This window comes from Myotis myotis, unplaced genomic scaffold, assembly GCF_014108235.1.
Source record: "Myotis myotis isolate mMyoMyo1 unplaced genomic scaffold, mMyoMyo1.p scaffold_m19_p_15, whole genome shotgun sequence".
Lineage (NCBI taxonomy): Eukaryota > Metazoa > Chordata > Mammalia > Chiroptera > Vespertilionidae > Myotis > Myotis myotis.
Window position 1 is genome coordinate 28,546,640 of NW_023416319.1, and position 23,084 is coordinate 28,569,723.

A 23,084-nucleotide genomic window follows, 5' to 3' on the forward strand; every position below is an offset into this window, starting at 1 on the left:
ATTGCTCAGTAAATAACTATTATTTTGACTAGATAATTTAAAAGAATTTTGTGGTAATTATGTACATTTTGCTTAAACCAACCCATAATCCCACTCTTTTTAGGAAATGAGGACCTTTCTTTTATTTAGAAATTTGAATTAATAGTGAGTAAATAAGTAATAAGGTAATTTTTTTAATAAAAATATTAGTAGTTCATAGAAACTAGTGTAAAAATGAAATATGGTCTTGATTAATTAAGAAAATTTTATTGAAGGGGTAAAGATAAGCATAGAAGGAAAGGCTTTTTGGACATTTAATTCTTTAGAGTGTCAATTTAAAAAATCTATGAAAACTAGAACTAGAAAAATATCAGTGTACACATTTTCTGGCATTTTTCTCTTTTTAAAATTCTTTAAAAGCTTTGTTGAGGTGTAATTTACATACCATAAAATTGTTCAACCATCACCACAGTCCAGTTTTAGAACATTTCTCTCTCCTATAATAACCCCTGGGCCTATTTGCAAATACTTTCCATTCCCACCCCCACTTCAGGCAACTACTAACTTATTTTCTATCTCTAAAGATTAGCCCTTTCTGGTTCATATTTTCTTATGCTAAAACCTTGTTTTACACTAAATGTTTTTAATTTCTACATGTATAATTGTAAATCTAGTTCAGTGTGGATCCATGGGTTTAATGTATAGCAGGCCTTTCTTTCCTCTTGAATTTTATGGCTACTTTATACCTTGCTTCAGCATTGTTGCTGCTACAGAACTGAGCCAGTGATGTTTTTCTGAACGTGGAGTTTAAGGGCAGTATATAATAGGACTGAACAGAGTGGTCTGGCAATAGAGGAATATTGGGAAATGATGCAGACAAAACAGCCTAGAGCTTATGCATGAGTAGAAAATCTGAGAGTTAGTTTACTGGTTTACTTGGTTGTGAAAGTTTTATTATGAGCCCTTTGCCTAATTCGGTGAATCTGATTAAGAACTATAACCAGAGTGGAGAGAAGCACACTCCAGCAATTTGGCATAGCTCATCTGAGAGTTGAGCATTCTTCAGTGATCTTGAGGCAGCTGTCAGTTTATCTGGGGATGCTTTGTCATGAACATGTTCCTTGGACTTTATTCAGAGAACAAGCTTCCGCATAACAGACCAACTTTGTTGAGTTAGCTCCCACCAGTCGTCCTCGGTGCTCTGACTTCCCTGCTAGGTGCTGGGATCTGTGAGTCTGTGGCATTCTAGTTTAAAATGGAAGTAGACATTCTGACTAAGTGCTATTCTCTAAGGAACTAGTGAGGGCTTTGCAAGTGCAAACAGTGGTTCTGATTCTAGGGCTGCCTGCACTCAAGCAAAGATGAAACAGAAAGCCTTAGTAGATAGGCTGTATGAAGGTTTCTGTAAACTGTTTGTAATTCATATTTATGGAATTGGCAACCAATAAGACTGACTCCCAAAGATCTCTGTAGCTTCTACCTACTTTCCATTGGCAGCAGCCATCTGCCACCAATCGTCTGTATCACTCTCTTCTCTCTCCCCTACTCCCCCCAACCACCCTTGGCTTCTCCTCACAGGATTCAAGCACCGAAGTGCTCAGGTCTCTGATAACATATTGAGGTCTCTGTAAGTGCCTAGGAAAATGAAAGCGAGGTTTTGGCTGGTTTCTCAAACTACATGTCTAGCATGAGTGAAGCTTAAAGATAATGATGCATGATTCAGCCTTTCCCACAGAGTTTATGAGTTAACCAATTCCATTAAGCTATCATTTGTACAGCATCAATCACTATGCTTTATTCAGCTGATGGGCAGTAGCACATAATGGAAATAGCTTGGGCCAAAAAGATCCAGTTCTGCCCCTTGATCGCTTTGTGGCCTGGGGCCATATATTAACCTTTCCTGGTGATCCTTAATTTGCTCCTCTGAAAAATGAGAATTGTATTTTCAAAGGGGTGCCAGGAAGATTCAGTAAGAAAACTTACACTATACTGCTCGTGACACCTAAATAAGATCATTGCAAACATTAGCTGCTGTTGTTATTGACTATGAAGTATTTGTAAAAACACAACAAAACCTTCCTTCTGCTGTGGAAAGTTGATGTTAGGACTAAATGAAATAATGTTTACGGACGTGCCCAGCAGTTTATGGTTAATGGAGGTTTTTCCCTCTTTCTCTCTGACTTCCTCCTGATGACTTCACTTATGTCCCTAAATTCTTCCCAATATAAAGTTCAAAATTATTTAGGAAATAGCAAAGTAGGTAAAATTTTTAACCTAATATCCTGGCTAGAGTGAAATAAACATATGGGTGTAGTTAGAACAGCAATACGCTGGTTATTATAAGAAATGATAAATATACTTGGAATTATAGAATTTATTAATTAAAGAGGACTAGAGAGTTGTGAAGGCTAGAAAAAGAGTCTAAAGAGATGGCCATATTCCCAAGAGCTAACCCAGGAGCTAGTCGGCAGTCAAGTGGACACTATCCTAGATATGATTGTATTAAATCTAGTAGTACTTATAATTGAGAATATCACATGTCAGTCATTCAAGGAAGACAAAGTTAAAAACATCTTATAGAAATGGAAAATTCAGGGCTAATCATATAAATCTTTTGTCATGTATATTTCCTGTTGGGCATTAAATCTTTTCTTCCCTTTTATGCATAACCGAGGGTACTTTTGGAAAGAAGAAAGATACCAAATATTACATGCTTGTCATCATAGCTTCCCTGGTTTTTCTCCTGTTAAGTGTGGAGCTTAGATGCTGTGATGGCTTTGCCAGTGATAAATAATCCTGGTTTATTTCATGCTTTCTTTGATTCGCTTAGTCAACAAATATTTCATGAGCATTTACTCTCTGTCAGGCATAGTAAACAAAAAGAATCATCAGTCTCAGGTTGCTTTTACACTTGTGAGAGGAGAAAAATACTAAATAAGTAGGTAACCAAATGATTGAGTGCATTAGCTTGTGATAGAGAACACTAAAGGGAAAAGTGGGTGGTTCCACTTTTATGTAGACTTATGTGAAGAGAGATTCTCTGATTAGGAAACATTTGAGCAAAGAACTCAGGGAACTGAGAGGCTGACTCTTGGGGATGTCTTTGAAGAATATTCAGGCAGAAGAATAGCACAAGCAAATAGCCTGGACCAAGAGCTGCCCTAAAAGCTTGCTTGGTATACTCAAGGAACAGCAAGGTGGCCATTGTGACTGACAGAGAAATGAGGCTCATGAGTAACAGGGGTCCAGGTGGTGTAGGACCTTGTAAGCCTTTGTGACAGTTTTGTCTTTGCCATGAGTGAGATGGGAAGCCACTGGAGGGTTTTGAGCAAAGGAGTCATGACTTGATCTGGCTTTGTTTTAAAGAGAAAAGAGATCATCAATGAATGCCCATTTGGAGGCACTGTCTAATATAAGGTCACAATAACTCTGTAAGAGACAGAAAGACCTTAATTGAAGTCAGGATTGAAGTCCAGATCTGTGACCCTAAAGGCTGAGTTCTTTTCTCCCACCCAGTACACAGTAAAAATGTGTTATAAATAAAGATATTTTTACACTCGATGTGTGAAGTACACAAGAGTATTCAGTCATTTAACTAAGACTCTAAAGAGGAATATAATTTTGTTTCTTCTCTAAATCTGAGTTACACAGCTCATTTTTCATGCCATTGTTCCTGTCTGTCCAGATTTCTTTTAGAAGCAGGTTTTCACATTTTGTGCTCTACTATGTACTACAACAGAATTCATTTGTCTCACACTAATCGGTCCTTTTAAAGAGTTTCACAGATGGAGTAGAGTGTCTTTGGCTTAAGGCAGTTTCAATTATCCATTCTCCGCCTCTAGCCTGTCATACAGATTCAGTAATGCTGGCAGCAAACTGCGGCCCAGTTATGTGAAGTGCCCTCATATTCTCTCCTAAGGAACTTGCCACATTAATTCGATTTGTACATGTGCATTTGAAGAAGGCTCTTAGGAACTTTGCTATCCCTGCAGATGAAGCCTGAACAATTCACGACTAAAGAGGGGACTGTGATATTTCAGCTGAAAATAAGATATAGCTTGTCATGTTATTTCCTCAAGGCTTTCATTATTACCGAATAATGGGGGCCGTTTGGCATTGTCTTGAGGATTCTGTTGAGGGAGAGCCCTAGATGATAACACTTTAAAATTGCTATTAAGTGATTGCTTCTACTATCTCACATTTTCATTACAAGTCACCTTGTTAAATTTTTATGTAAAACAATAAACACAGATCACCAGCCTGCCTGAGGACTCCAGAGCCCCAGGGAGCCATGTGGGGCTGCAAAGGAGGCAGGGAGGCTTTGGGACATCAAGGCACAGCTTAGGTCTCCCAGTTAGTACACCTGAGGAGTAAGGATTGAGGCCCAAGAGGATTAAAGCTATCGTGCATATCTGAGAAGAAAAAGAGTTTTCAATATCTCTTGAAATATTTTTTAATCAATTTCCCTAGATGTGTCCCAATAGGAAAGCATCTAATTAGCTGTAAATTTTTAATCATTTTTATTGAATTTACTGGGGTGATTCTGGTTAACAAAATTATCCAGGTTTCAGGTGCACAATTCCATCACACATCAGAAATCAGATATGAGATTATAAAAGAATTCCTTTAGACCCAGGATATTTAATATATGATTAGAATTACTAATGTTCAGAGTACAGCCTCTTTTCAGGAGCCCATTATTGCCAGGAAGGTAGAAATACTGTTGTGGAGCACGTTCTCAAAAGGTTTTGAAATCAATAACCATATTCTATTGTTATTAAAATGATAGCGCTAAATCATTCCTTTCCTCTGCTCCAAAATATGTAATAGGTCTAACTTATCTCTAGATACCAGAATTTATTTCCTTTCTATTACTAAATCCTTGAGAAAAGGCCATCTTGGGGGAAAAAAATAAAGCTTATGTTTGAAAAAAATTATTTTTTTAATCTCTTAAAAAACATCTTGCTACACTTTTCTTCTCCTTTTTGCAACTGGAGTAAAGGGCAAACTGGGAGGTTAAAAAAGAATAGAAGTAGATACTTTTACAACTTGTGAAGTGTTTTTGGACAGGACTAAAGAGTCAGAACATAAAGGCCCATATGATCCTACCTTTGCCACACTCACTTGCAGTAAAATTGGAGAAGGTAGATTTCTACTGTTTTGATTGAAGGAGAAAAACAATCAAGTATACTCAAGCATATTAAATGAAATGAGAGTCAAGTATATTTCCCTTCTAATTCAAGTGGGCACAAAATTATTTGGGAATCCATTGAAATTAAAATTCATCTGATCTAGTGCGATGAGACTGGACAATAGTTGTGAGCCTGGATGTTAAACACAGCTCCAGCAAGGACTTATTGTGTGATTCAGGTGGTGGTTGGGGTGTCACTTCAGTGCTCCATGCACCTGTTAATTTGGGATTGAGAATGAACTCTGTGTATTAACACTATAGTCATTTTCTGACTTCCTTCCGCCTTTCTTTAAGGTCCAGTTGAAAAGTGAAGAATCCAAAACCTTTGCAATGAAGATTCTCAAGAAACGCCACATTGTGGATACAAGACAACAGGAGCACATCCGCTCCGAGAAGCAGATCATGCAGGGGGCTCACTCCGACTTCATAGTGAGGTGAGGATGCTGCCCCAGGGACTACAGTCCCAACTCCAAGTGCAAATCAACCGCAAAACCCCTGCCACTCACACGCACCAGCACACATTTCATTCACACAGAAAGATTTTGCAAAAAAGTTGACTATCTTTTTTTTCCCCCCCAAGAGAATCAGATTCTGGGAAAAGAACATGCTTTTCCCAAAGGGAAAATCAGAGTGTCTAACATTTCTTTTTTATCCTCTCTGTTACTCCAAAACTCTGCATAGACTCTGGTGCTCGAAAGACAAAATATCAAACTATTTTATCTTTAAGTATTTGAGCATTTTAAATATTTTCTAAAAATGCAATGACTACTCAACCAAAGCACTAATAAGAGGATAATGGGGAGTTTCTTTAAATGCAGAAGCTTTTCTAATTAATTTGCCTGTGGCATTTACTGAAAGCAGATTACAACGTGAATATATTAAGGGAACAGCACACAAATTTCAGACGTTATATTTGTAAAACATAACCTGCTTTACAGCTATGTTCACTGCATATTTATAACCACTAAATATTGCTCAAGAGTTCATGCTTGAAACATCAACCAGATTGTAATTAGAGGAATACCAGGAAGGCCTCTGTGTCCATAATGACGGGGATTAATACATTTCAGAGGAGAGACTAGCTCCCGACAGTGTGTGAGTCTTAGGAGCCATTACCTCCTGTTCCTTATTTGCAAATTCAGATCTCTCTCATCTTTTTAATAAAATTTCCAGCTTGGCAAAGCAAGAATAAGACGGCAATCATGGCACTCAAAACATTTACATGCTTTTGAAAGGCAATAATGTTTGTAACCTTTGTTTTCTTGTTTGCAATTCACAGACTATACAGAACATTTAAGGACAGCAAATATTTGTATATGTTGATGGAAGCTTGCCTAGGTGGAGAGCTGTGGACCATTCTCAGGGATAGGTAGGAGCTTTAAGAAATTTCTGTCATGTCTTTGGCAATGTAGTTGACTATGATGGTCTAAAAAGAGTCAATTATTATGAAGTATAAAAGTCATATTTACATTTTACATGTGCTTATCTTTCAAAAGGTAATGTAAATATGGAGCACAATCTACCACGCACATATAATTTACTATAAATATGAAACTCACTGTTTCAGATTTATAACTAATAATATATGATTAGACCATGACCACAATGAGAATGGCACCTACTCACCCTAGCCAGTTTGGCTCAGTGGATAGATTGTCGGCCTGCGGACTGAAGGGTCCCAGGTTCAATTCCGGTCAAGGGCAAGTGCCTGGGTTGCCAAATTGATCCCCAGTAGGGGTCCTGCAGGAGGCAGTAATCAATGATTCTCTCTTATCATTGATGTTTCCATCTCTCTCTCCCTTCCTCTCTGAAATCAATAAAGATATATTTAAAAAAAGAATGGCACCTAGTGAGGTATGTATAAAGAAAGTTGTATGTATCAGACAACTATATACCTAGAATTTAACTCTTGCTTGTAACATGAGGAGAAAGAGCAACTGTACAGTTGCAACCTGAGTTGCAACCTGGATTCACTATCAGTTTTTTGCTCCATTCCTTCTCCAGATGGGCAGTCTATCATTCCTGACACTGGGAATTTTTGCCAAAGTAACTTTTTCCTCTAACTTTACATTACTCCTTGGTTTCAAAATTAATAAAAGTTTCCAGCCATCCCTTTCAGGCCTTAGCTGGTCTTAGGAAACGGAAAATCAAATCCATTAATAAGCAGTATTTCATGTACACAATCTAATCTAGAGTTACTTCTTTTTGTCCTTTCAGGGAAAGTAAAGTTGGTCTGGTTGGTGCTTATTTGTTTCTTTTAATTATGCAAAATTAATTTTCCATCTCATATTTGCATAATTAGCAAACAGTCTCCTTTAAAAATATATACTATAAAATATCTCAGGAGATTATTACCAACGCTAAATGTTTATTTAAAAGAAAGACCACAATTTTTTTCCTATAAATGATCGTTTCATCATTTTCTATTTATGATCTAATAACATTTATAACTCATCCTTGTTCCTTTCAATATTCAGCTTTAGACATCTTTTTTTTCTCTTTATTATAGTCTCATCTCTCCCACTCTTTCTGAAACCATAGCCTTGACGTTCCCAGAATGCTATCTTACTTTTTGACAACTTGTTACTTTGTAGATATCCCAGAAAAGAACAAGTGGTTCTTTGCAAGATATTGATTTAAAGTCTCATTCCTAATTGTATGATGGTATCTAACTTAAGGTAAATAAGCATACAAGAGAATATATCGTGTCGGCATTGAGGATTGAGGTCCAAGAGAATTAAAGCTATGGTGTTGGCCCCCTCCTATTGTAGTGGTTTTGATTGCGATTGGTGTGTCACTGGGGAAGTGATTCTCAGGCTGACTGTGAGGACCGGCCATTACTGCAGAGGACAGGCTGTTGTGCAGGACCTGACCCCACAGAAAAGAGGTGTCTGAGGGAGGCTCCGGTGCCAGCCTGGTCTACACTCTGGGTTTGTCATTTGTGGAGCTGGTGAGGTGGAGCTCTGGTGTGTTCTGAAGCTGGCCACCAGGGGTAGGGGTTCTGGAGGTTCTCCAGTGCAGGCCAAAGTCAGCTGCTGCTTGTGGCCAGCCTGAGGCCACCCAGTGGAAGCTACAAAGTGATCTATGCTTGGTTGCTGCTGGTGCTCGGCTTGGAGGCACCTGGGGAGAGCTATGCTGTGAACCGAGGTTGGTTGCCACTAGGACCAGGCTTACCACCCTTTGGTGGGCACCACAGGGTGGGCAGAGGCCAGCCATCTATTGTGCTGGGTTCATGGCCACTTAGTTGAAGCTGTGCTCTCGGCCCACAGTGGCCGCAGCTTACACCAGGCTCGGAGCCACCTGATGTGAGTTAAAATGCAAAGTGAGACTGGTCACCTCTTGTGCCAGGTTTGAGAGCACTTGGCAAGAAATAAAGGGCACAGAGTTTGGCTGCTGCTTGTCAGGGTTTGTGGGCCTTTGAGAGGTTTTAGGAAAATCTGCAGCCTGAGTTGGAACAGGCCCCTTGTGTGGAGGAGCTGCTGGAAGAGGTTCAGCCAGACAAGTGAGTTGGGTGTGGCAGAGTCTCAGGGTGAGGAGAATGATATAATCCAGGTTAATGCAGATTTGGCACTTGCCTGTGCCTGCCAGCGCTTCAGTCTCCAGAGACAGCTGCCCCAACCCTTGCTCCTCCAGCCCTCACCCTGAAGCCAGTTAACTCAGTTCCTACCCATATGTGCCTGTCACTATTTGGGCTGCTGCCTCTCCACTGAAGTTCAAAACTAGTGAGTTTGTGAGTGAGCAAATCCATGCTCAGCCCCTAAAGAGGAATGCCTGGGACTCCAGCAGTCCTCAGTCTCGCTCAGAATGCAATCACCACTAGTTTTCATCGCCTTATGTAATGGCGACTCCTCTTGCTGACACTGGTGTCCTGGGCGGGGAGCTGGGTATGGGGCTGGGCTCCATACCTCCTCAGAGGGGCCCTCCACAGCCAAGATGTCCCTCTTGATTCTTCACTGTCACACCTGGGTATGGGACCTGCTCTTTCCTTATACCTGCCACTCCCGGCCTTGTCAAGGCTTCCTCTTTATACCCTTAGTTACAGGGCTTGTGTTCAGCTAGACTTCAGGTGGTTCTATAATTTAGTTGTAATTTTGCTGTGGTCATGGGAAGAGGTGAGCACATTTCCCTACTCCCTCTCTTGACTGGAAGCCCTATGGAGAGTGATTATTTATATTCCATCTCAAATGATCTAATAATAGATGGTACTAATTGAAAGTACTTCAAGGAAGTGAGTCTATTTTTATAAGAATTTACTCCCACCCTCAAAACTTTAAATTGGCAGGAAACCTGCACAGGTTGTGAGATACTTCATATTTATACAATCATTAATGATGCTGTTACCAGTCAGTGAAAGGAGAGAATTTACCTTTGGGCAAAAGATGCTTTGTTATATTCAGCCATTTCTAGATTCAGTTTATGACAGGTAGATTGCACATTATGATTAAATTTTAATATGTCTCTATCAATATGTATACATAAGCATCTAATTCTCTCAGTAAAATCGTTGTTATATACTGCCACCTAGCTAAAATAGCAACCCATTCTCTAAAAGGTATAAGAACCTACTCCTTACTTGTTTTAATTAAAATGACACAAGTCAAAGCATAATTTATCATTTCAAAAAGCTATGAGGCAGTGATTTATTTCTTTAAGCCATTTTCTAAGTGTTGATAAAACAAGTTGTCATTTCTATTTTAGCTCAAATTTACATTGTCATTTCCAATTCCAATAGCAATTTTTCATTTTGTTTCACCCTAATATAATGCTTTGTGACTGCTTTCTAAAAGAGTATTTTAAAATTCTCAAATTGCCTACATCAAAATTTAGTGATGAAACCATGTTGCTGATACATATTTTGTGTCCATATATTGTTGATTTGTCATATAGCATGGAAACATATTTGAGACAAGGTTTTCATTTGATTTTTAAAATCAGTTACAAATGTATTTATACATGGGAGATTCTCAATATAGATCTATTCAACGGATGGAAACCAGCCTTCTAGAAGCCTCCCAAATTGCAAATGCCTCAGTAGAAGAGAAATCATGAAACAATAAACAGGGCCACCAAGAACTGAAGGCTGAAATGATTTGTGGTCATTTCACTTCCTGATGAAAAAAAGGGAGAGTTTTGACTGGCAGGCAATAAAAGGGAATTTCTTCATACATTTGGGAGAAGCATAGAAAAAGTAAAAAAGAACAGACATTAGCATTAGACTCTTCAAAGCTGACTTGTGGGAGTTAGTTAGCCCTTGTAGCAAGAAGCAGCAAATACTCAAGAACAGTGATAATTGGTGTTGTAAACTCCCCATCTAATGACTTTAGACCTGTTCTGTATCAGTCAATTTTCCTATATTAAGACAGTGGCTAAAGAAGAGATTTTTGGGTGCTCAATTTTAATGGCTATTATATATTATTAACGGCATGCCAGTACTTATTTTAAATATATGCATTGATTCTTATATGCTCATGATATTCCAATGAGGTAGTTTCTATTATGAGTCTAATTTTGCAGAGGAAACACTGAGACCCTGAAAGGTACAGTTAGTTGTACAGTAAGTGAAACCCAGATTTGAGCTCAGGATTCTTGCTTTAGGTTCCATATGCCTAACATAGAGCCTTCTCTGATGACTTTGAGTTATTTTAAGATTTTTTTTCATCTTCCTGCTAATGATCAGCTTATTCAGAATATAAATATGAATACCTTTTGGTAGAGCTTTCATGAGAAATTGATCCCTCACATAAGGGTTTATACTCTACTTGCAACATTAACAATGCATTTGTCCATTTGGTTCCATTAACAACTGAGTAGTAAGAAAAGCAGAGATATGTTGCCCAAAGTCACAGCTCCAGAAATCATCTCTTCTAAGAGTAATCAAGAATTTTTAAGCTTTTCAAAAGGCCCACCCAAACTATATTTAGACAGTCCTGATACAAGAAAGTAATCAATTTTCTTATTAAAACTAATGTAAAATAGGGCAAGGCTCTATTTCATGTATGCCTTGTTTTGTTTTGCTTGAGCTTTGCTTTTGCTTTGTAATGCTCTCCATTGAGGAGACTTGAAGTCTTATACAGCACTCAACTAGTTAAAGCTCTGTGCTAATGATCTATTATATATTATATATAGGTTAGTAATGACCTATTATGGATGCTGACTATTTAATGCAAGTAATCTCTTCAGTTGAAAGGAATATACTGCTCAATAAACAAATCCACATAATTAAGCACAAAGAAGAAAGGACCTTAAAGGCACTACTTTAACCCCTTTCCCCATACACAGGATTATATAGCGTTAACTTGGGAAAGATAGCTCCACCTCAGAAGATTGTCGCAGCATAAAGTATGTTATTTGTTTCTTAATATAGATGCAATTTTTTAAAACTTTTTCTTGTCCTTATAATTCACAGTTGTTCAGATATTGTTGAAGAGAAACACTAAAATCTTAGTAATCATAGTTAAGACTCTAGTTAAGAAAAGATAGCATCATGCCTCAAATTGTATTTCAAAAGAAAGATTTCTTTAGGGAAGAGCTAATTATTTAAGTGACAATTCAGGGGATATTACGGGTTGAAGTAAAGAATACCTTTCTGAAAGACTATTCTTTATTTTTTTTTTAAATGACCTGATGGAAGCTGCGTTAGCCTTGGATTCACTGATTTATTGTGGTAGACATTACTTCTCAGGAATTAAAACGAAGCAAATGTCATCAAAATGCAAACTGGCCTCAGTGACGCTTGTGAAAGCCCAGTGTGGGGCCCCTCTTGTTGCTCACCACCTAAAACTGCCCGAGTCTACCCTCAACTTACATCCGGCCCCTCAAGAGCTGATGTTCACACTAATGTTCTGGAATTATCATGAAATGATTAACTTGCGTTTCCTGCTGGGAAAAGAGGAAAAAATCATCGTGGATCTTCTTAAGGAATTCCATTAAAAAATAAAGTATAAGGTTCTGGCCTAGAACCTAGGAGTTAACCTTAGATGACAAGGTTTTTCCCTTTATTATTATTTCATTAAATAAATACATGAGCGAGGCAGAGACAAAGAGAGCTTTCCTGCCCATCATCATAATCAAGTTTACTAATAAACTTTCCCATCAAATTACCTTTTTGCTTCTAATTATCTTTGGCATGAGCCCCAGGTTGTCTTCCTCATAAGAATGCAGCATTTGTAGAAATGGGTGTTGTTTGTCTTGCTGACATCAGTTGCAAACACAGAAGAATACTCGCTTGTGATATCATTGCATCGGAAGCCTCACAACTCATTTCCAAAGTGGTCCTTGAAAATATTAACTTCTAAGCACATTCTCATGAATCATACCTATATTATTTAGAAGCCCTGCATGGATAAATATGACTGAACTCTAAAACTCTCCTTTAAAAAACGCCTGTTGATAGATAAAGCTCTAAAATAAGATTTGTCTCTCTTCTGCCCACCACTGTTACTGGGCCACTGGGAGAAAGCCACCAAGTACACGAAACGTGGTGTTCGAACTCTTCTTTAATGTTTTCAGGAAGTTAGATTAAACTATCCTAGTCATAAGGGCAAAGAATTCCTTGACTTAATCTTTAAATGCCTTTGAAAACCCAATGCCATGGCAATCAGATGCCATTTGGCCAGTAGGATTTGGTTTCTGGGGTCAAATTTTGGTACAGGAATATAGTGAAATGAGAAATAAGACCTTATGAAAGAAATGAATTTCTTATATACTTTTCTTCCCCTATTCTGTGTCTCAGAGGTTCATTTGAAGATTCTACAACCAGATTTTACACAGCGTGTGTGGTAGAAGCTTTTGCCTATCTGCATTCCAAAGGAATCATCTACAGGGACCTCAAGCCGGAAAATCTCATCCTGGATCACCGAGGCTACGCCAAACTGGTTAGTGTACTTTCCACATTCTCGGCCCTGCAGTTTTAAAATACTGGTTTATAAAGCTGTGTTCACTTGGTAACATAAAATCTCATTTTTTCATCTTATGTATCATAACTTTTCTTAAAAGCAGATTTTAGTGTCACTATTTTCAAGCAACTATTCTTTAAAGTTATGAGGAATTAAATTGGCTAGGTTTGAATTAATAACATCCTGGCAAAACATGCTGAGATGGACTCATGCTTGCTGGCACGCGTTCCTAGACCTAGAAGAGCTAGAAGTTTTTTCTAGCTGGCTTTCTGCATCCAAAGTAAACTGGGTTTTATATTATGGAAAATTATTAATCATTTTAATATTTTAGATTTGAGAATAATGCAAATGGAAAAAAAATGGGCTTTGCAGACAATTTCCAGACCATGTTAATAACAATAGCAGTAGTAATAAAAATATTTTTAAATGTAGTCAAGAACTCTAAAGACCTAGTGTAGAAGGTAAGTTCTAATTAATTTATATGTTTTTAAATGCATGGCTTTTGAAGGCTTTGATTCTTGTCTGTACCAGTTTCAATATTTTAACTTTGAAACTTTTTATTCAGCATAAGATTTTCAAAGAAATCAAATAAATGGAAATTAATTACTTGTATTCTCAACCAAATTGTTTAGAAAAAAAATAGATTTTCTGCGTCTAAGTTTCCTTCAAATGGTTTTTAGAAAAATAAAAGAAACATCTTTATTTTTATATCTGTGTTTACCAAGAGCAGTCATTGGTCCCATAACTTTGTTATTAGCTTCTTCAACAGTGAAGTGTCTTCTTAATTAATATTAATGAATTCTCAATTTCATTAAATGCAGCAGAAATCATGTATATGCTGGAGAATATGTCAAGTAGGTCCAACTAGTGTTTTTAAAAATTTTGAGTAAATGAGAAATTATTTATTTATACCCAACAGCCATTGGCGTAAACAAGAAAAAAATGGAAAGTATTTCTAGAAAAAAAAAATTTCTTTACTGTTAATGATGTGAATTTTATCCTCTACTCAAATTTCAACTTACCCAATTGAAACCAAGTTTGATCAGGCAGGCTTTGTTTGAAATATAGATGACTCCTTTTAGAAGACAGGACTATAACATATCTGTTTTTATTTTTTATTATTATTGTCATCAGTGTCCTTCATTAAAGTGATTTCTTGCCTTTAAACTTAATCAAAAGGGGCTTGAGATACCTTGTTTTTCTCTCTGTAAGGTGGATTTTGGCTTTGCAAAGAAAATAGGATTTGGAAAGAAAACATGGACTTTTTGCGGGACTCCAGAATATGTAGCCCCAGAGATCATCCTGAACAAAGGCCATGACATTTCAGCCGACTACTGGTCACTGGGAATTCTAATGTATGAACTTCTGACTGGCAGGTATGGACATTGATAGAGAACTGCTGGTGAAAATAGACCAGAAAACAGCTACACATGCCTGCCTTAGTCACTCTCATTGACCATGTTAAAGTGCTTTTCACCATATCTTCTTACTATACTTCAAATAGTTATGCTCATAGAGGAAAGAGTCTCATTATTGCTAATTCTTTATATGTATGTGAATATGGAATGATCTAGTACCTTTCTGTAAGATCTTTGAGCCTAGTCATTTAGCCAACAATGCAGCAAGGTAAGTTATAGTTATATAAAAACTATCCAGGGTCAACTATTTATATAAATAAAAGAATCTGTTAGCAGTTTTTATATTTAAATGAAACTTGAATGCTTTGCAGGTTTTTTATGTAATAATGCTATAGTCGTAAACAACTAAAAAGGGTGCTATGGATATTAGCAGGTATAAAACAGACTATAAACTTCTTGAGGAAAAGAAAAATACCACCAAGCCATGCACTCAGGAAAATGAGAATAGGATCATTATAATCTATAGAGTTCAGAAGGCTGATTTCGAAGAAGAAAAGATTGCAGCTGGGCCTTAGAGTAAGAATGCAGAGAGCAAGCAATGGAAATGGGCATTCCTGGAAGTGAGACATGACAAATAGAGAAACAGTAGTGAGAAAATTCAGGAACATGGTGAAAATAGACCAGAAAACAGCTACTGTTTTAATATTTTAAAATAAAAAAATATTTTTTATTTAAAAAAAATAACGGGAGCCGAAACCGGTTTGGCTCAGTGGATAGAGCGTCAGCCTGCGGACTGAAAGGTCCCAGGTTTGATTCCGGTCAAGGGCATGTACCTGGGTTGCAGGCACATCCCCAGTAGGAGATGTGCAGGAGGCAGCTGATCGATGTTTCTCTCTCATCGATGTTTCTAGCTCTCTATCTCTCTCCCTTCCTCTCTGTAAAAAAATCAATAAAATATATATATATAAAAAAAAATAACGGGAAATCAATTAGTCACCTTTCAAGGATCCTAATTGCTATACTTGAACTCCATCCACAGAGAAAATCATTGAGTATTTTCTGACAAAGGAGTGGTATACATTGTCATATTTAAGGAAAAACAGCTAGCAGAAATGTGTAGGACAAATTGGAAGATGGATGGGGAGGCTAGTTTGAAGACCATTTCAATAATTTAGATCTAGGAAGCTGAGAGCACAGAATAAGATAGGGAGAGTGAAAAGAAATGGATGAGCATGAAGTAGGATGTGAAAAATTAGTTAAGATAACTTAGTCGCTACAGTAAATATGAGAGGAAGACTAAAGATCTTAAGACTCATTGCTCTTAGGATTCAATGAATGTATGAAGCACTTAGAAGAGTGTCTAGAGCAGCGGTTCTCAACTTGTGGGTCGCGACCCCTTTGAGGGTCAAACGACCCTTTCACAGGGGTCGCCTAAGACCATCGGAAAACACTTATATAATTACATATTGTTTTTGTGATTAATCACTATGCTTTAATTATGTTCAATTTGTAACAATGAAATTGGGGGTCACCACAACATGAGGAACTGTATTAAAGGGTTGTGGCATTAGGAAGGTTGAGAACCACTGGTCTAGAGCATAGTAGCCATTAGGATTTATGGAGTGCTTCCTATCATTTCCAGGAATAGTTATGCTGTGCTTTTAATTTTATTTGTAGGCACTTTAAATTACTGCTCTTGAAACTTCTAAGTTGATTTTAAATTAAGAAAATTAGGTTAGGTTACAGATAATTTAATTTTTGCTATTGACAGAAAGGTAAACTATTTTAAATATGTGACAAATTAAGTAGCTGCATAAATACATATAAGATTTGGACAATAGAGAGGTTGAATTTAACATACATACATGTGTATAGGTGGATAAATAACCTTTCTGGTGTTCTTTGAATTGCTATAAAAATCAATTATATCATGAATAGAAGAAAACTCTATTAACTACCACACAGTGAAATTAAAATGTCTAAACACTTAAAAAGCACTTTTCTAAATAACTACAGGGTCATAGGAATTATGGAATAGAAAAACAATAATAAAAATACAGCAATCTGTGTGGTATGGCCAAAGCTGAACTTAATATATTACCATAAATACTTATATCATTATCATAAAAATATTGAGGAGAAACTAAGATGGCGGCATAGGTAAACACCGGGAAATTGTCGCCTCCCACAACAATTGAAAATTACCGCAAAGGACTGAGCAAACATCATCCAGAACAACAGAAAGGCTGGCTGAGTGTAAATTCTACAACTAGAAGGAAAGAGAAGCACGCTGAGAGCCAGAGGCGCTGCGGAGGTGAAGTGCAGAGGTACGGTGGCTCGCGCGCGCGAGGAAAGGGGGTGGCACCTGAGGACGCGGCTGTTTTTTTGAATCACAAACGCCCGATTGCTCTGAACTCCGGTTCCGGGAAGTCTCTGGGGACCCAGGTCTCATACGGGGAGAAGCTGGTCTGTCCGGCAGCGGGCGAACTTGAGGGCGGCTTTCCCTCAGAGGTGCTTGCAGCCGTTACTGGGACACTGAGACGCGCGACTCCGGGCGGAGAATCGGCCATAGCTCCCTGATCCGCCCTTTGATTCCCTGAGACCCCGCCCCACCCAGGCTGCAGCAGAGGCTTTTGCATGTGAATGTACCTAACTTCAGCCCAGCCAGGCAGACCCGGAACTTCCAAGAGAAGGCCCAAGGCCCCGCAGCGGCTTGCATTGCTTCACAGCTGAGCCTCTTCGTGGCTCCTGCTGTGTGGCCTCAGGCAGAGGCTGAATTAGCACCTCCTTAGATCCAGGAGCCACTGTACCCAGTGGTCAGAGGGGGACCATCCAGACTGCAACTCCTCAGATCCATAAGGGACACACTCAGGGAGCAGACTCAGTGAGCACCAAAGCCCCACTGAAGCAAGTCTTGCCCCAGAAGGGTGTCTTCAGCACAGAAGTTCTCCCACTTCAGACACAGCTGATTCTCACAGCCAATTGGCCTGGAGGTCAATTCCTCCCAGTGATTCTACAACAACCAAGGCACCAAGAGTGCACCAAGAGTGTCCAACCCAGGTAACTGGGGAGGCTGAGCTACTGGGCCCTACAGGACACCTGGCGCGCAGGGCCACTCTATCAACACAGGGAAGCTGCCAAAATGCGGAGACAAAGAAACAGGTCACAAATGGCAGAAATGGAGGAAAGCAAACGATTGGATATAGAGTTCAAGGCCACGTTTATAAGGTTTTTCAAGAATTTTATGGAAACCGCCGATAAATTTAATGAATCCCTCAATAAGTATAGTGAGACCATGGAGGACATGAAAAAGGACCAACTAGAAATTAAGCATACACTGACTGAAATAAAGAATAATTTACAGAGATCCAGCAGCAGACAAGAGGATCCCAAGAATCAAGTCAAAGATTTGAAATACAAAGAAACAAAAAATACCCAACCGAAAAAGAAAAAAGAAAAGAGATTCCAAAAATATGAAGATAGTGTAAGGAACCTCTGGGACAACTTCAAGCGTACCAACATCAGAATTATAGGGGTACCAGAAGGAGAGAGAGGGCAAGATATTGAAAACCTTTTTGAAGAAATAATGACAGAAAACTTCCCATACCTGGTGAAAGAAATGAACTTACAAGTCCAGGAAGCGCAGAGAACCCCAAACAAAAGGAATCCAAAGAGGACCACACCAAGACACATCATAATTAAAATGCCAAGAGCAAAAGATAAAGAGAGAATCTTAAAAGCAGCAAGAGAAAGACAGTCAGTTACCTACAAGGGCGTACCCATACGACTGTCAGCTGATTTCTCAACAGAAACCATGCAGGCCAGAAGAGAGTGGCAAGAAATATTCAAAGTGATGAATAGCAAGAACCTGCAACCAAGATTACTTTATCCAGCAAAGCTATCATTGAGAATAGAAGGTCAGATAAAGAGCTTCACGGATAAGAAAAAGCTAAAGGAGTTCATCACCACCAAACCAGCATTATATGAAATGCTGAAAGGTATTCTTTAAGAAGAGGAAGAAGAAAAAGGAACTCTGACCATTTGCCACAGCATGGATGGAACTGGAGAGCGGATAAATACCACATGATCTCACTCATTTGTGGAATATAATGAACAACATAAGCTGATGACTGTCAGGACTTGGAGGGAAGGTAGGGGAGGGTGGGGGTAAGGGGGAAAGATCAACCAAAGGACTTATATGCAAGCATATAGGCCTAATCAATGGACATGGACAACGGGGGGGGTGAGGGCATGAGCGGGCGGGGGGGGGGGGTAGAGGGTAATGTGGGGACAAGGACACATATGTAATATCTTAATCAATAAAAAAATATATTAAAATTAAAAAAATATATATTTATGAGGCTAGCTTTATCCTAATTTCAAAACCATGAAAAGACACTAAAAAGAAAGAGAATTACAGGGCAATATCCCTAATGAACATAGATAATAAAATCCTCGATGAAATATTATCAAATCAGTTCTGGCAATATATTAAAATGATCATATACCATGATCAAGTGGGATTTATTCCAGGGGTGCAAGGCTATAATATTCACAAATCAATAAACATGATATATCACATAAATTGAAAGACAAAAATCACATGATCACATCAATAGACACAGAAAAAATATTTGACAAAATTCAAAACCTATTTTGGATAAAAACTCTCAGCAAAATGGAGCAGAGAGATCATACTCAACATAATAAAGGCCATATGTGACAAACCTACAGCCAATATCATATTCAATAGGAAAAACCTAAAACCATTTCCTCTAATACCAGGAACAATACAGGAATGTCTGCTTTCACCACTCTTATTCAACGTAGTACTGGAAGTCCTAGCCACGGTGATCAGAAAAGAAGTAATAAAGGCATCCCAATTGGAAAGGAGGAAGTAAAACTCTCATTATTCACAGATGACTTGATATTATACATAGAAAACCCTAAAGACTCCACCAAAAAACTACTAGATTTAATAAATGAATTCAGCATTGTAGCAGGATACAAAATTAACACCCAAAAATCAATGGCATTTTTATACACCAATAATGAATTCTCAGAAAAAGAAACTAAAAAAATCCCATTTATCATTGCAACAAAAATATTAAGATACTTAGGAGTAAACTTAACCAAGGTGATAAACACCTGTACTTGGAAAACTACAGGATGTTGAAAAAAGAGATAGAGGAAGACATAAACAAATGGAAGAATATATCGTGTTCATGGATTGGTAAAATCAACATCATTAAAATGTCCACACTACCCAATGCAATTCCTATTAAAATACCATCAGCATATTTTAGAGATCTAGAACAAATACTCCAAAAATTTATATGGAACCAAGAAAGACCCTAGAAAGCCACAGCAATCTTCAGAACTAAGTTAGAGGGACCACAATACCAGATACCAAGATATACTACAAAGCCACTATAAGCAGAAAAGCCTGGTACTGGCACAAGAACAGGCATATAGACCAATGGAACAGAGCAGAGAAGCCAGAAATCAACCCAAACCATTACACTCAATATTTGACAATGGAGGCAAGAGCATACAATGGAGTCAAGATAGTCTCTTTAATAAATGGTGTTGGGAAAATTGGACAGATACATGCAAAAAAATAAAACTAGACCGCCAACTTACACCGTACACAAAAATAAACTCAAAATGGTTAAAGGACTTAAATATAAATCAAGAAACCATAAAAATCTTAGAAGAAAACAGGCAGCAAAATCCCAGACAGCTCTCGTAGCAATATGGTTGCTAATACATCTCCTAGAGCAAGGGAAACAAAGGAGAAAATAAACAAATGAGACTATATCAAAATAAAAAGCTTCTGCACACTAAAAGGAAAGACAAAAGGAAAACAAAATGAAAAGGGAGCCCACTGTATGGAAGAACATACTTGGCAATGATACATCTAATAAGGTGTTAATCTCCAAAATATGTAATGAACTCATACAACTTAACTAAAGGAAAACAAACAATCCAATTTAAAAATGGCCAAAGAACCTAAATAGACACTTTTCTAAAGTGGATATACAGAAGGCCAAGAGACATATGAAAAAATGCTCCAAGTCACTAATAATATGAGAGATGCAAATCAAAATGACAATGAGGAATCACCTCACATCTGTCAGAATGGCTACCATCAACAAATGACAAGTGCTGGTGAGGATATGGAGAAAAGGGAACCCCAGTACACTGCTGGTGAGAATGCAGATTGTTGCAGCCATTATGGAAAACAATATGGAGTTTCCTCAAAAAAACTAAATATGGAACTTCCATTTGACCCAGTGATCCCACTTCTAGGAATATGTCCTAAAAAACCTGAAACATCAATCAGAAAGAATGCATGCACCCCTATGTTCATAGCAGTGCAATTTACAATAGCTAAGATCTAGAAACTGCCCAAGTGCCCATCAGTAGATGAATGGATAAAAATACTGTGGTACATTTATACTGTGGAATATTATGCAGCAGTAAAAAGAAGAATCTCTTACCCTTTGAGACTGCATGGAGGGACCGAGAGAGTATTATGCTAAGTGAAATAAGCCAGTCAAAGAAAGATAAGTATCCCATGATCTCACTTATATGTGGAATCTAAAGAACAAAATAAACTGATGAACAAAATAGATTCAGAGACATAGAAACATGGAACAGACTGATGAATCTCAGAGGGAAGGCGGGGGTGGGTGGGTGGGAAGAAATTAACCAAATAAGTTATATACATAACCCATGGACACAGACAGTAGTGTGGTGAAGGTATAGGTGGGCTAAAAGGGTTCAATGGAAAAAAAAAGGGTACATCTGTATAACTTTCAACAGTAAAGATAAAAAATACAACTACCCTATTAAACAGCACTTTCACTTCTGGATATTTATCTGGGTGTGAATAGTTACTAGGTATTATGCTGACAAACCTTGGACTATGAGGATGGCCCCAAAGTGATATGGTCCTGCCTGTCATATCTAATGACTTCTGGTTGGAAATAATAGATGGATCTTAAAAAAGCAAGGCATGTTAATATATAGATCAGTTAACCACTACAGAATGGTAGAGGAACTAAGGTGCAGGCAGTCTCTCAGAGATATGGCAATAAAGTGTACCAGAGCAAATAATAGGAGAATGGCAATAACTATAGGATTTCAGAGAACAGGGTAGAGCTTTCTATGAGCCATGTAACGTCCTGAACACCAAGAATTGAGAACAAGTAAAATAAATGATCCAGTAAGAGATTTTCTAAGGCAACAAATCTTAATAAAGTAGGCTAAATTTCCCCCCTTGCTCCCTTCCTTCTATCCTTGCTTATTCTGTTCTTCAGAGTAGCTAGCTCCATTTAACATTAATAATCAGAAAGGTCCCAACAGGACCCATTCTCTATCCCTCTCACAACTACAGCCCCCTTCTACACACACCAATTCCTTTCTTAGCTACTGGTTTTGTTCAAGTATTCACAGTCTGACCCGGAAAGATTAATTTATCTCCAGTTTTAGGTTTAGATTTAGTTCACATCTATTCCAGTCACAGAGAAATGAGAGGAACAACAGGCAAACTTGACACATTTGTGGTCTTGCTAAGCGGCTTACTGAGAAAGGTTTCTATTGTCTTTCCAATGTAAGCCCCAAAATAAAAATAAGAATCGATGTCCTTTATGAAGTTATAACAATTTATGTTTTCTTATTTAGAAAATAAAAGTACCTCTTTTTATATCTTTCATTCTTGCAGCCCACCTTTCTCAGGCCCAGATCCTATGAAAACCTATAACATCATATTGAGAGGGATTGACATGATAGAATTTCCAAAGAAGATTGCCAAAAATGCTGCTAACTTAATTAAAAAACTATGCAGGTAAGCATTTCAACCACATTATTTTTGAAAGGCCGGTAATGTGAAAAAAAATAGATTTCTTACCACAGTTATTTTTTTTTTTTAGGGACAATCCATCAGAAAGATTAGGGAATTTGAAAAATGGAGTGAAAGACATTCAAAAGCACAAGTAAGTATTCTCTCCTTGTAATTTAAGTTTAAAAAACCTGACAAGTACTTCCCCAGTCTGTTTTTTGTTTTGTTTTGTTTTGTTTTTTTAAGTTAGTGGTTGTATAACTTATATAGTTGGCCAGAGAAAATGTATATTTTAATTCAAGGATTCCACTTCCTACCAAAATACTTAAATAAAAAAAGTCCTCCACCATATCATGCCATATTTCCTTGATTAAAAACAAAATATTTTTCCAACGAGTTCCTAATTCGATAATAAGACAAAGAAAAACAAGTACAAAATATGGTCTTTAAAAAAGTAGAGTATCTTAAATATCAGACCTTATGCATGTTGCTGGATGTTCTAGAGTTAACCTCAGACAAACCTGTTTTTTTCTCTATTCATCTGTTCCTGTAATACTTACAGGAAATTCACATCCCTACCAGAGTAACTTATATACTGAAATATCTGTGAATATCTAAAAGGTCTGCTAAGAGTTTGGTGTAAGCATTTGCTAATGGAGAACTCTTTCAAAAAGACAAAAAAACAAACACACAACAACAACCAATCTAACAAACAAAAAAACCCTTTGTGTTATTTGGTCCACATTTTCACAGAAAAGCTGTCCACAAAATATCTTCACTGTGTTAAAAAAGAGGAAAATGAGATGAGAAAGGTT

General features: G+C 37.7%; 1 protein-coding gene across 3 annotated transcripts in view; it reads left to right on the plus strand.

Moving 5' to 3' along the window:
• Positions 1-23,084, plus strand: part of PRKG1 (protein kinase cGMP-dependent 1) — a 1,061,913-nt gene that overhangs the window by 1,033,099 nt on the left and 5,730 nt on the right. For all 3 annotated transcript variants that reach the window (XM_036336760.1, XM_036336758.1, XM_036336761.1), the window contains 6 exons: positions 5,465-5,604; positions 6,450-6,539; positions 12,903-13,044; positions 14,278-14,441; positions 22,153-22,275; positions 22,361-22,423. In XM_036336760.1, the coding sequence (XP_036192653.1) occupies positions 5,465-5,604; positions 6,450-6,539; positions 12,903-13,044; positions 14,278-14,441; positions 22,153-22,275; positions 22,361-22,423 (722 nt within the window). The remainder of the gene's footprint in view (positions 1-5,464; positions 5,605-6,449; positions 6,540-12,902; positions 13,045-14,277; positions 14,442-22,152; positions 22,276-22,360; positions 22,424-23,084) is intronic.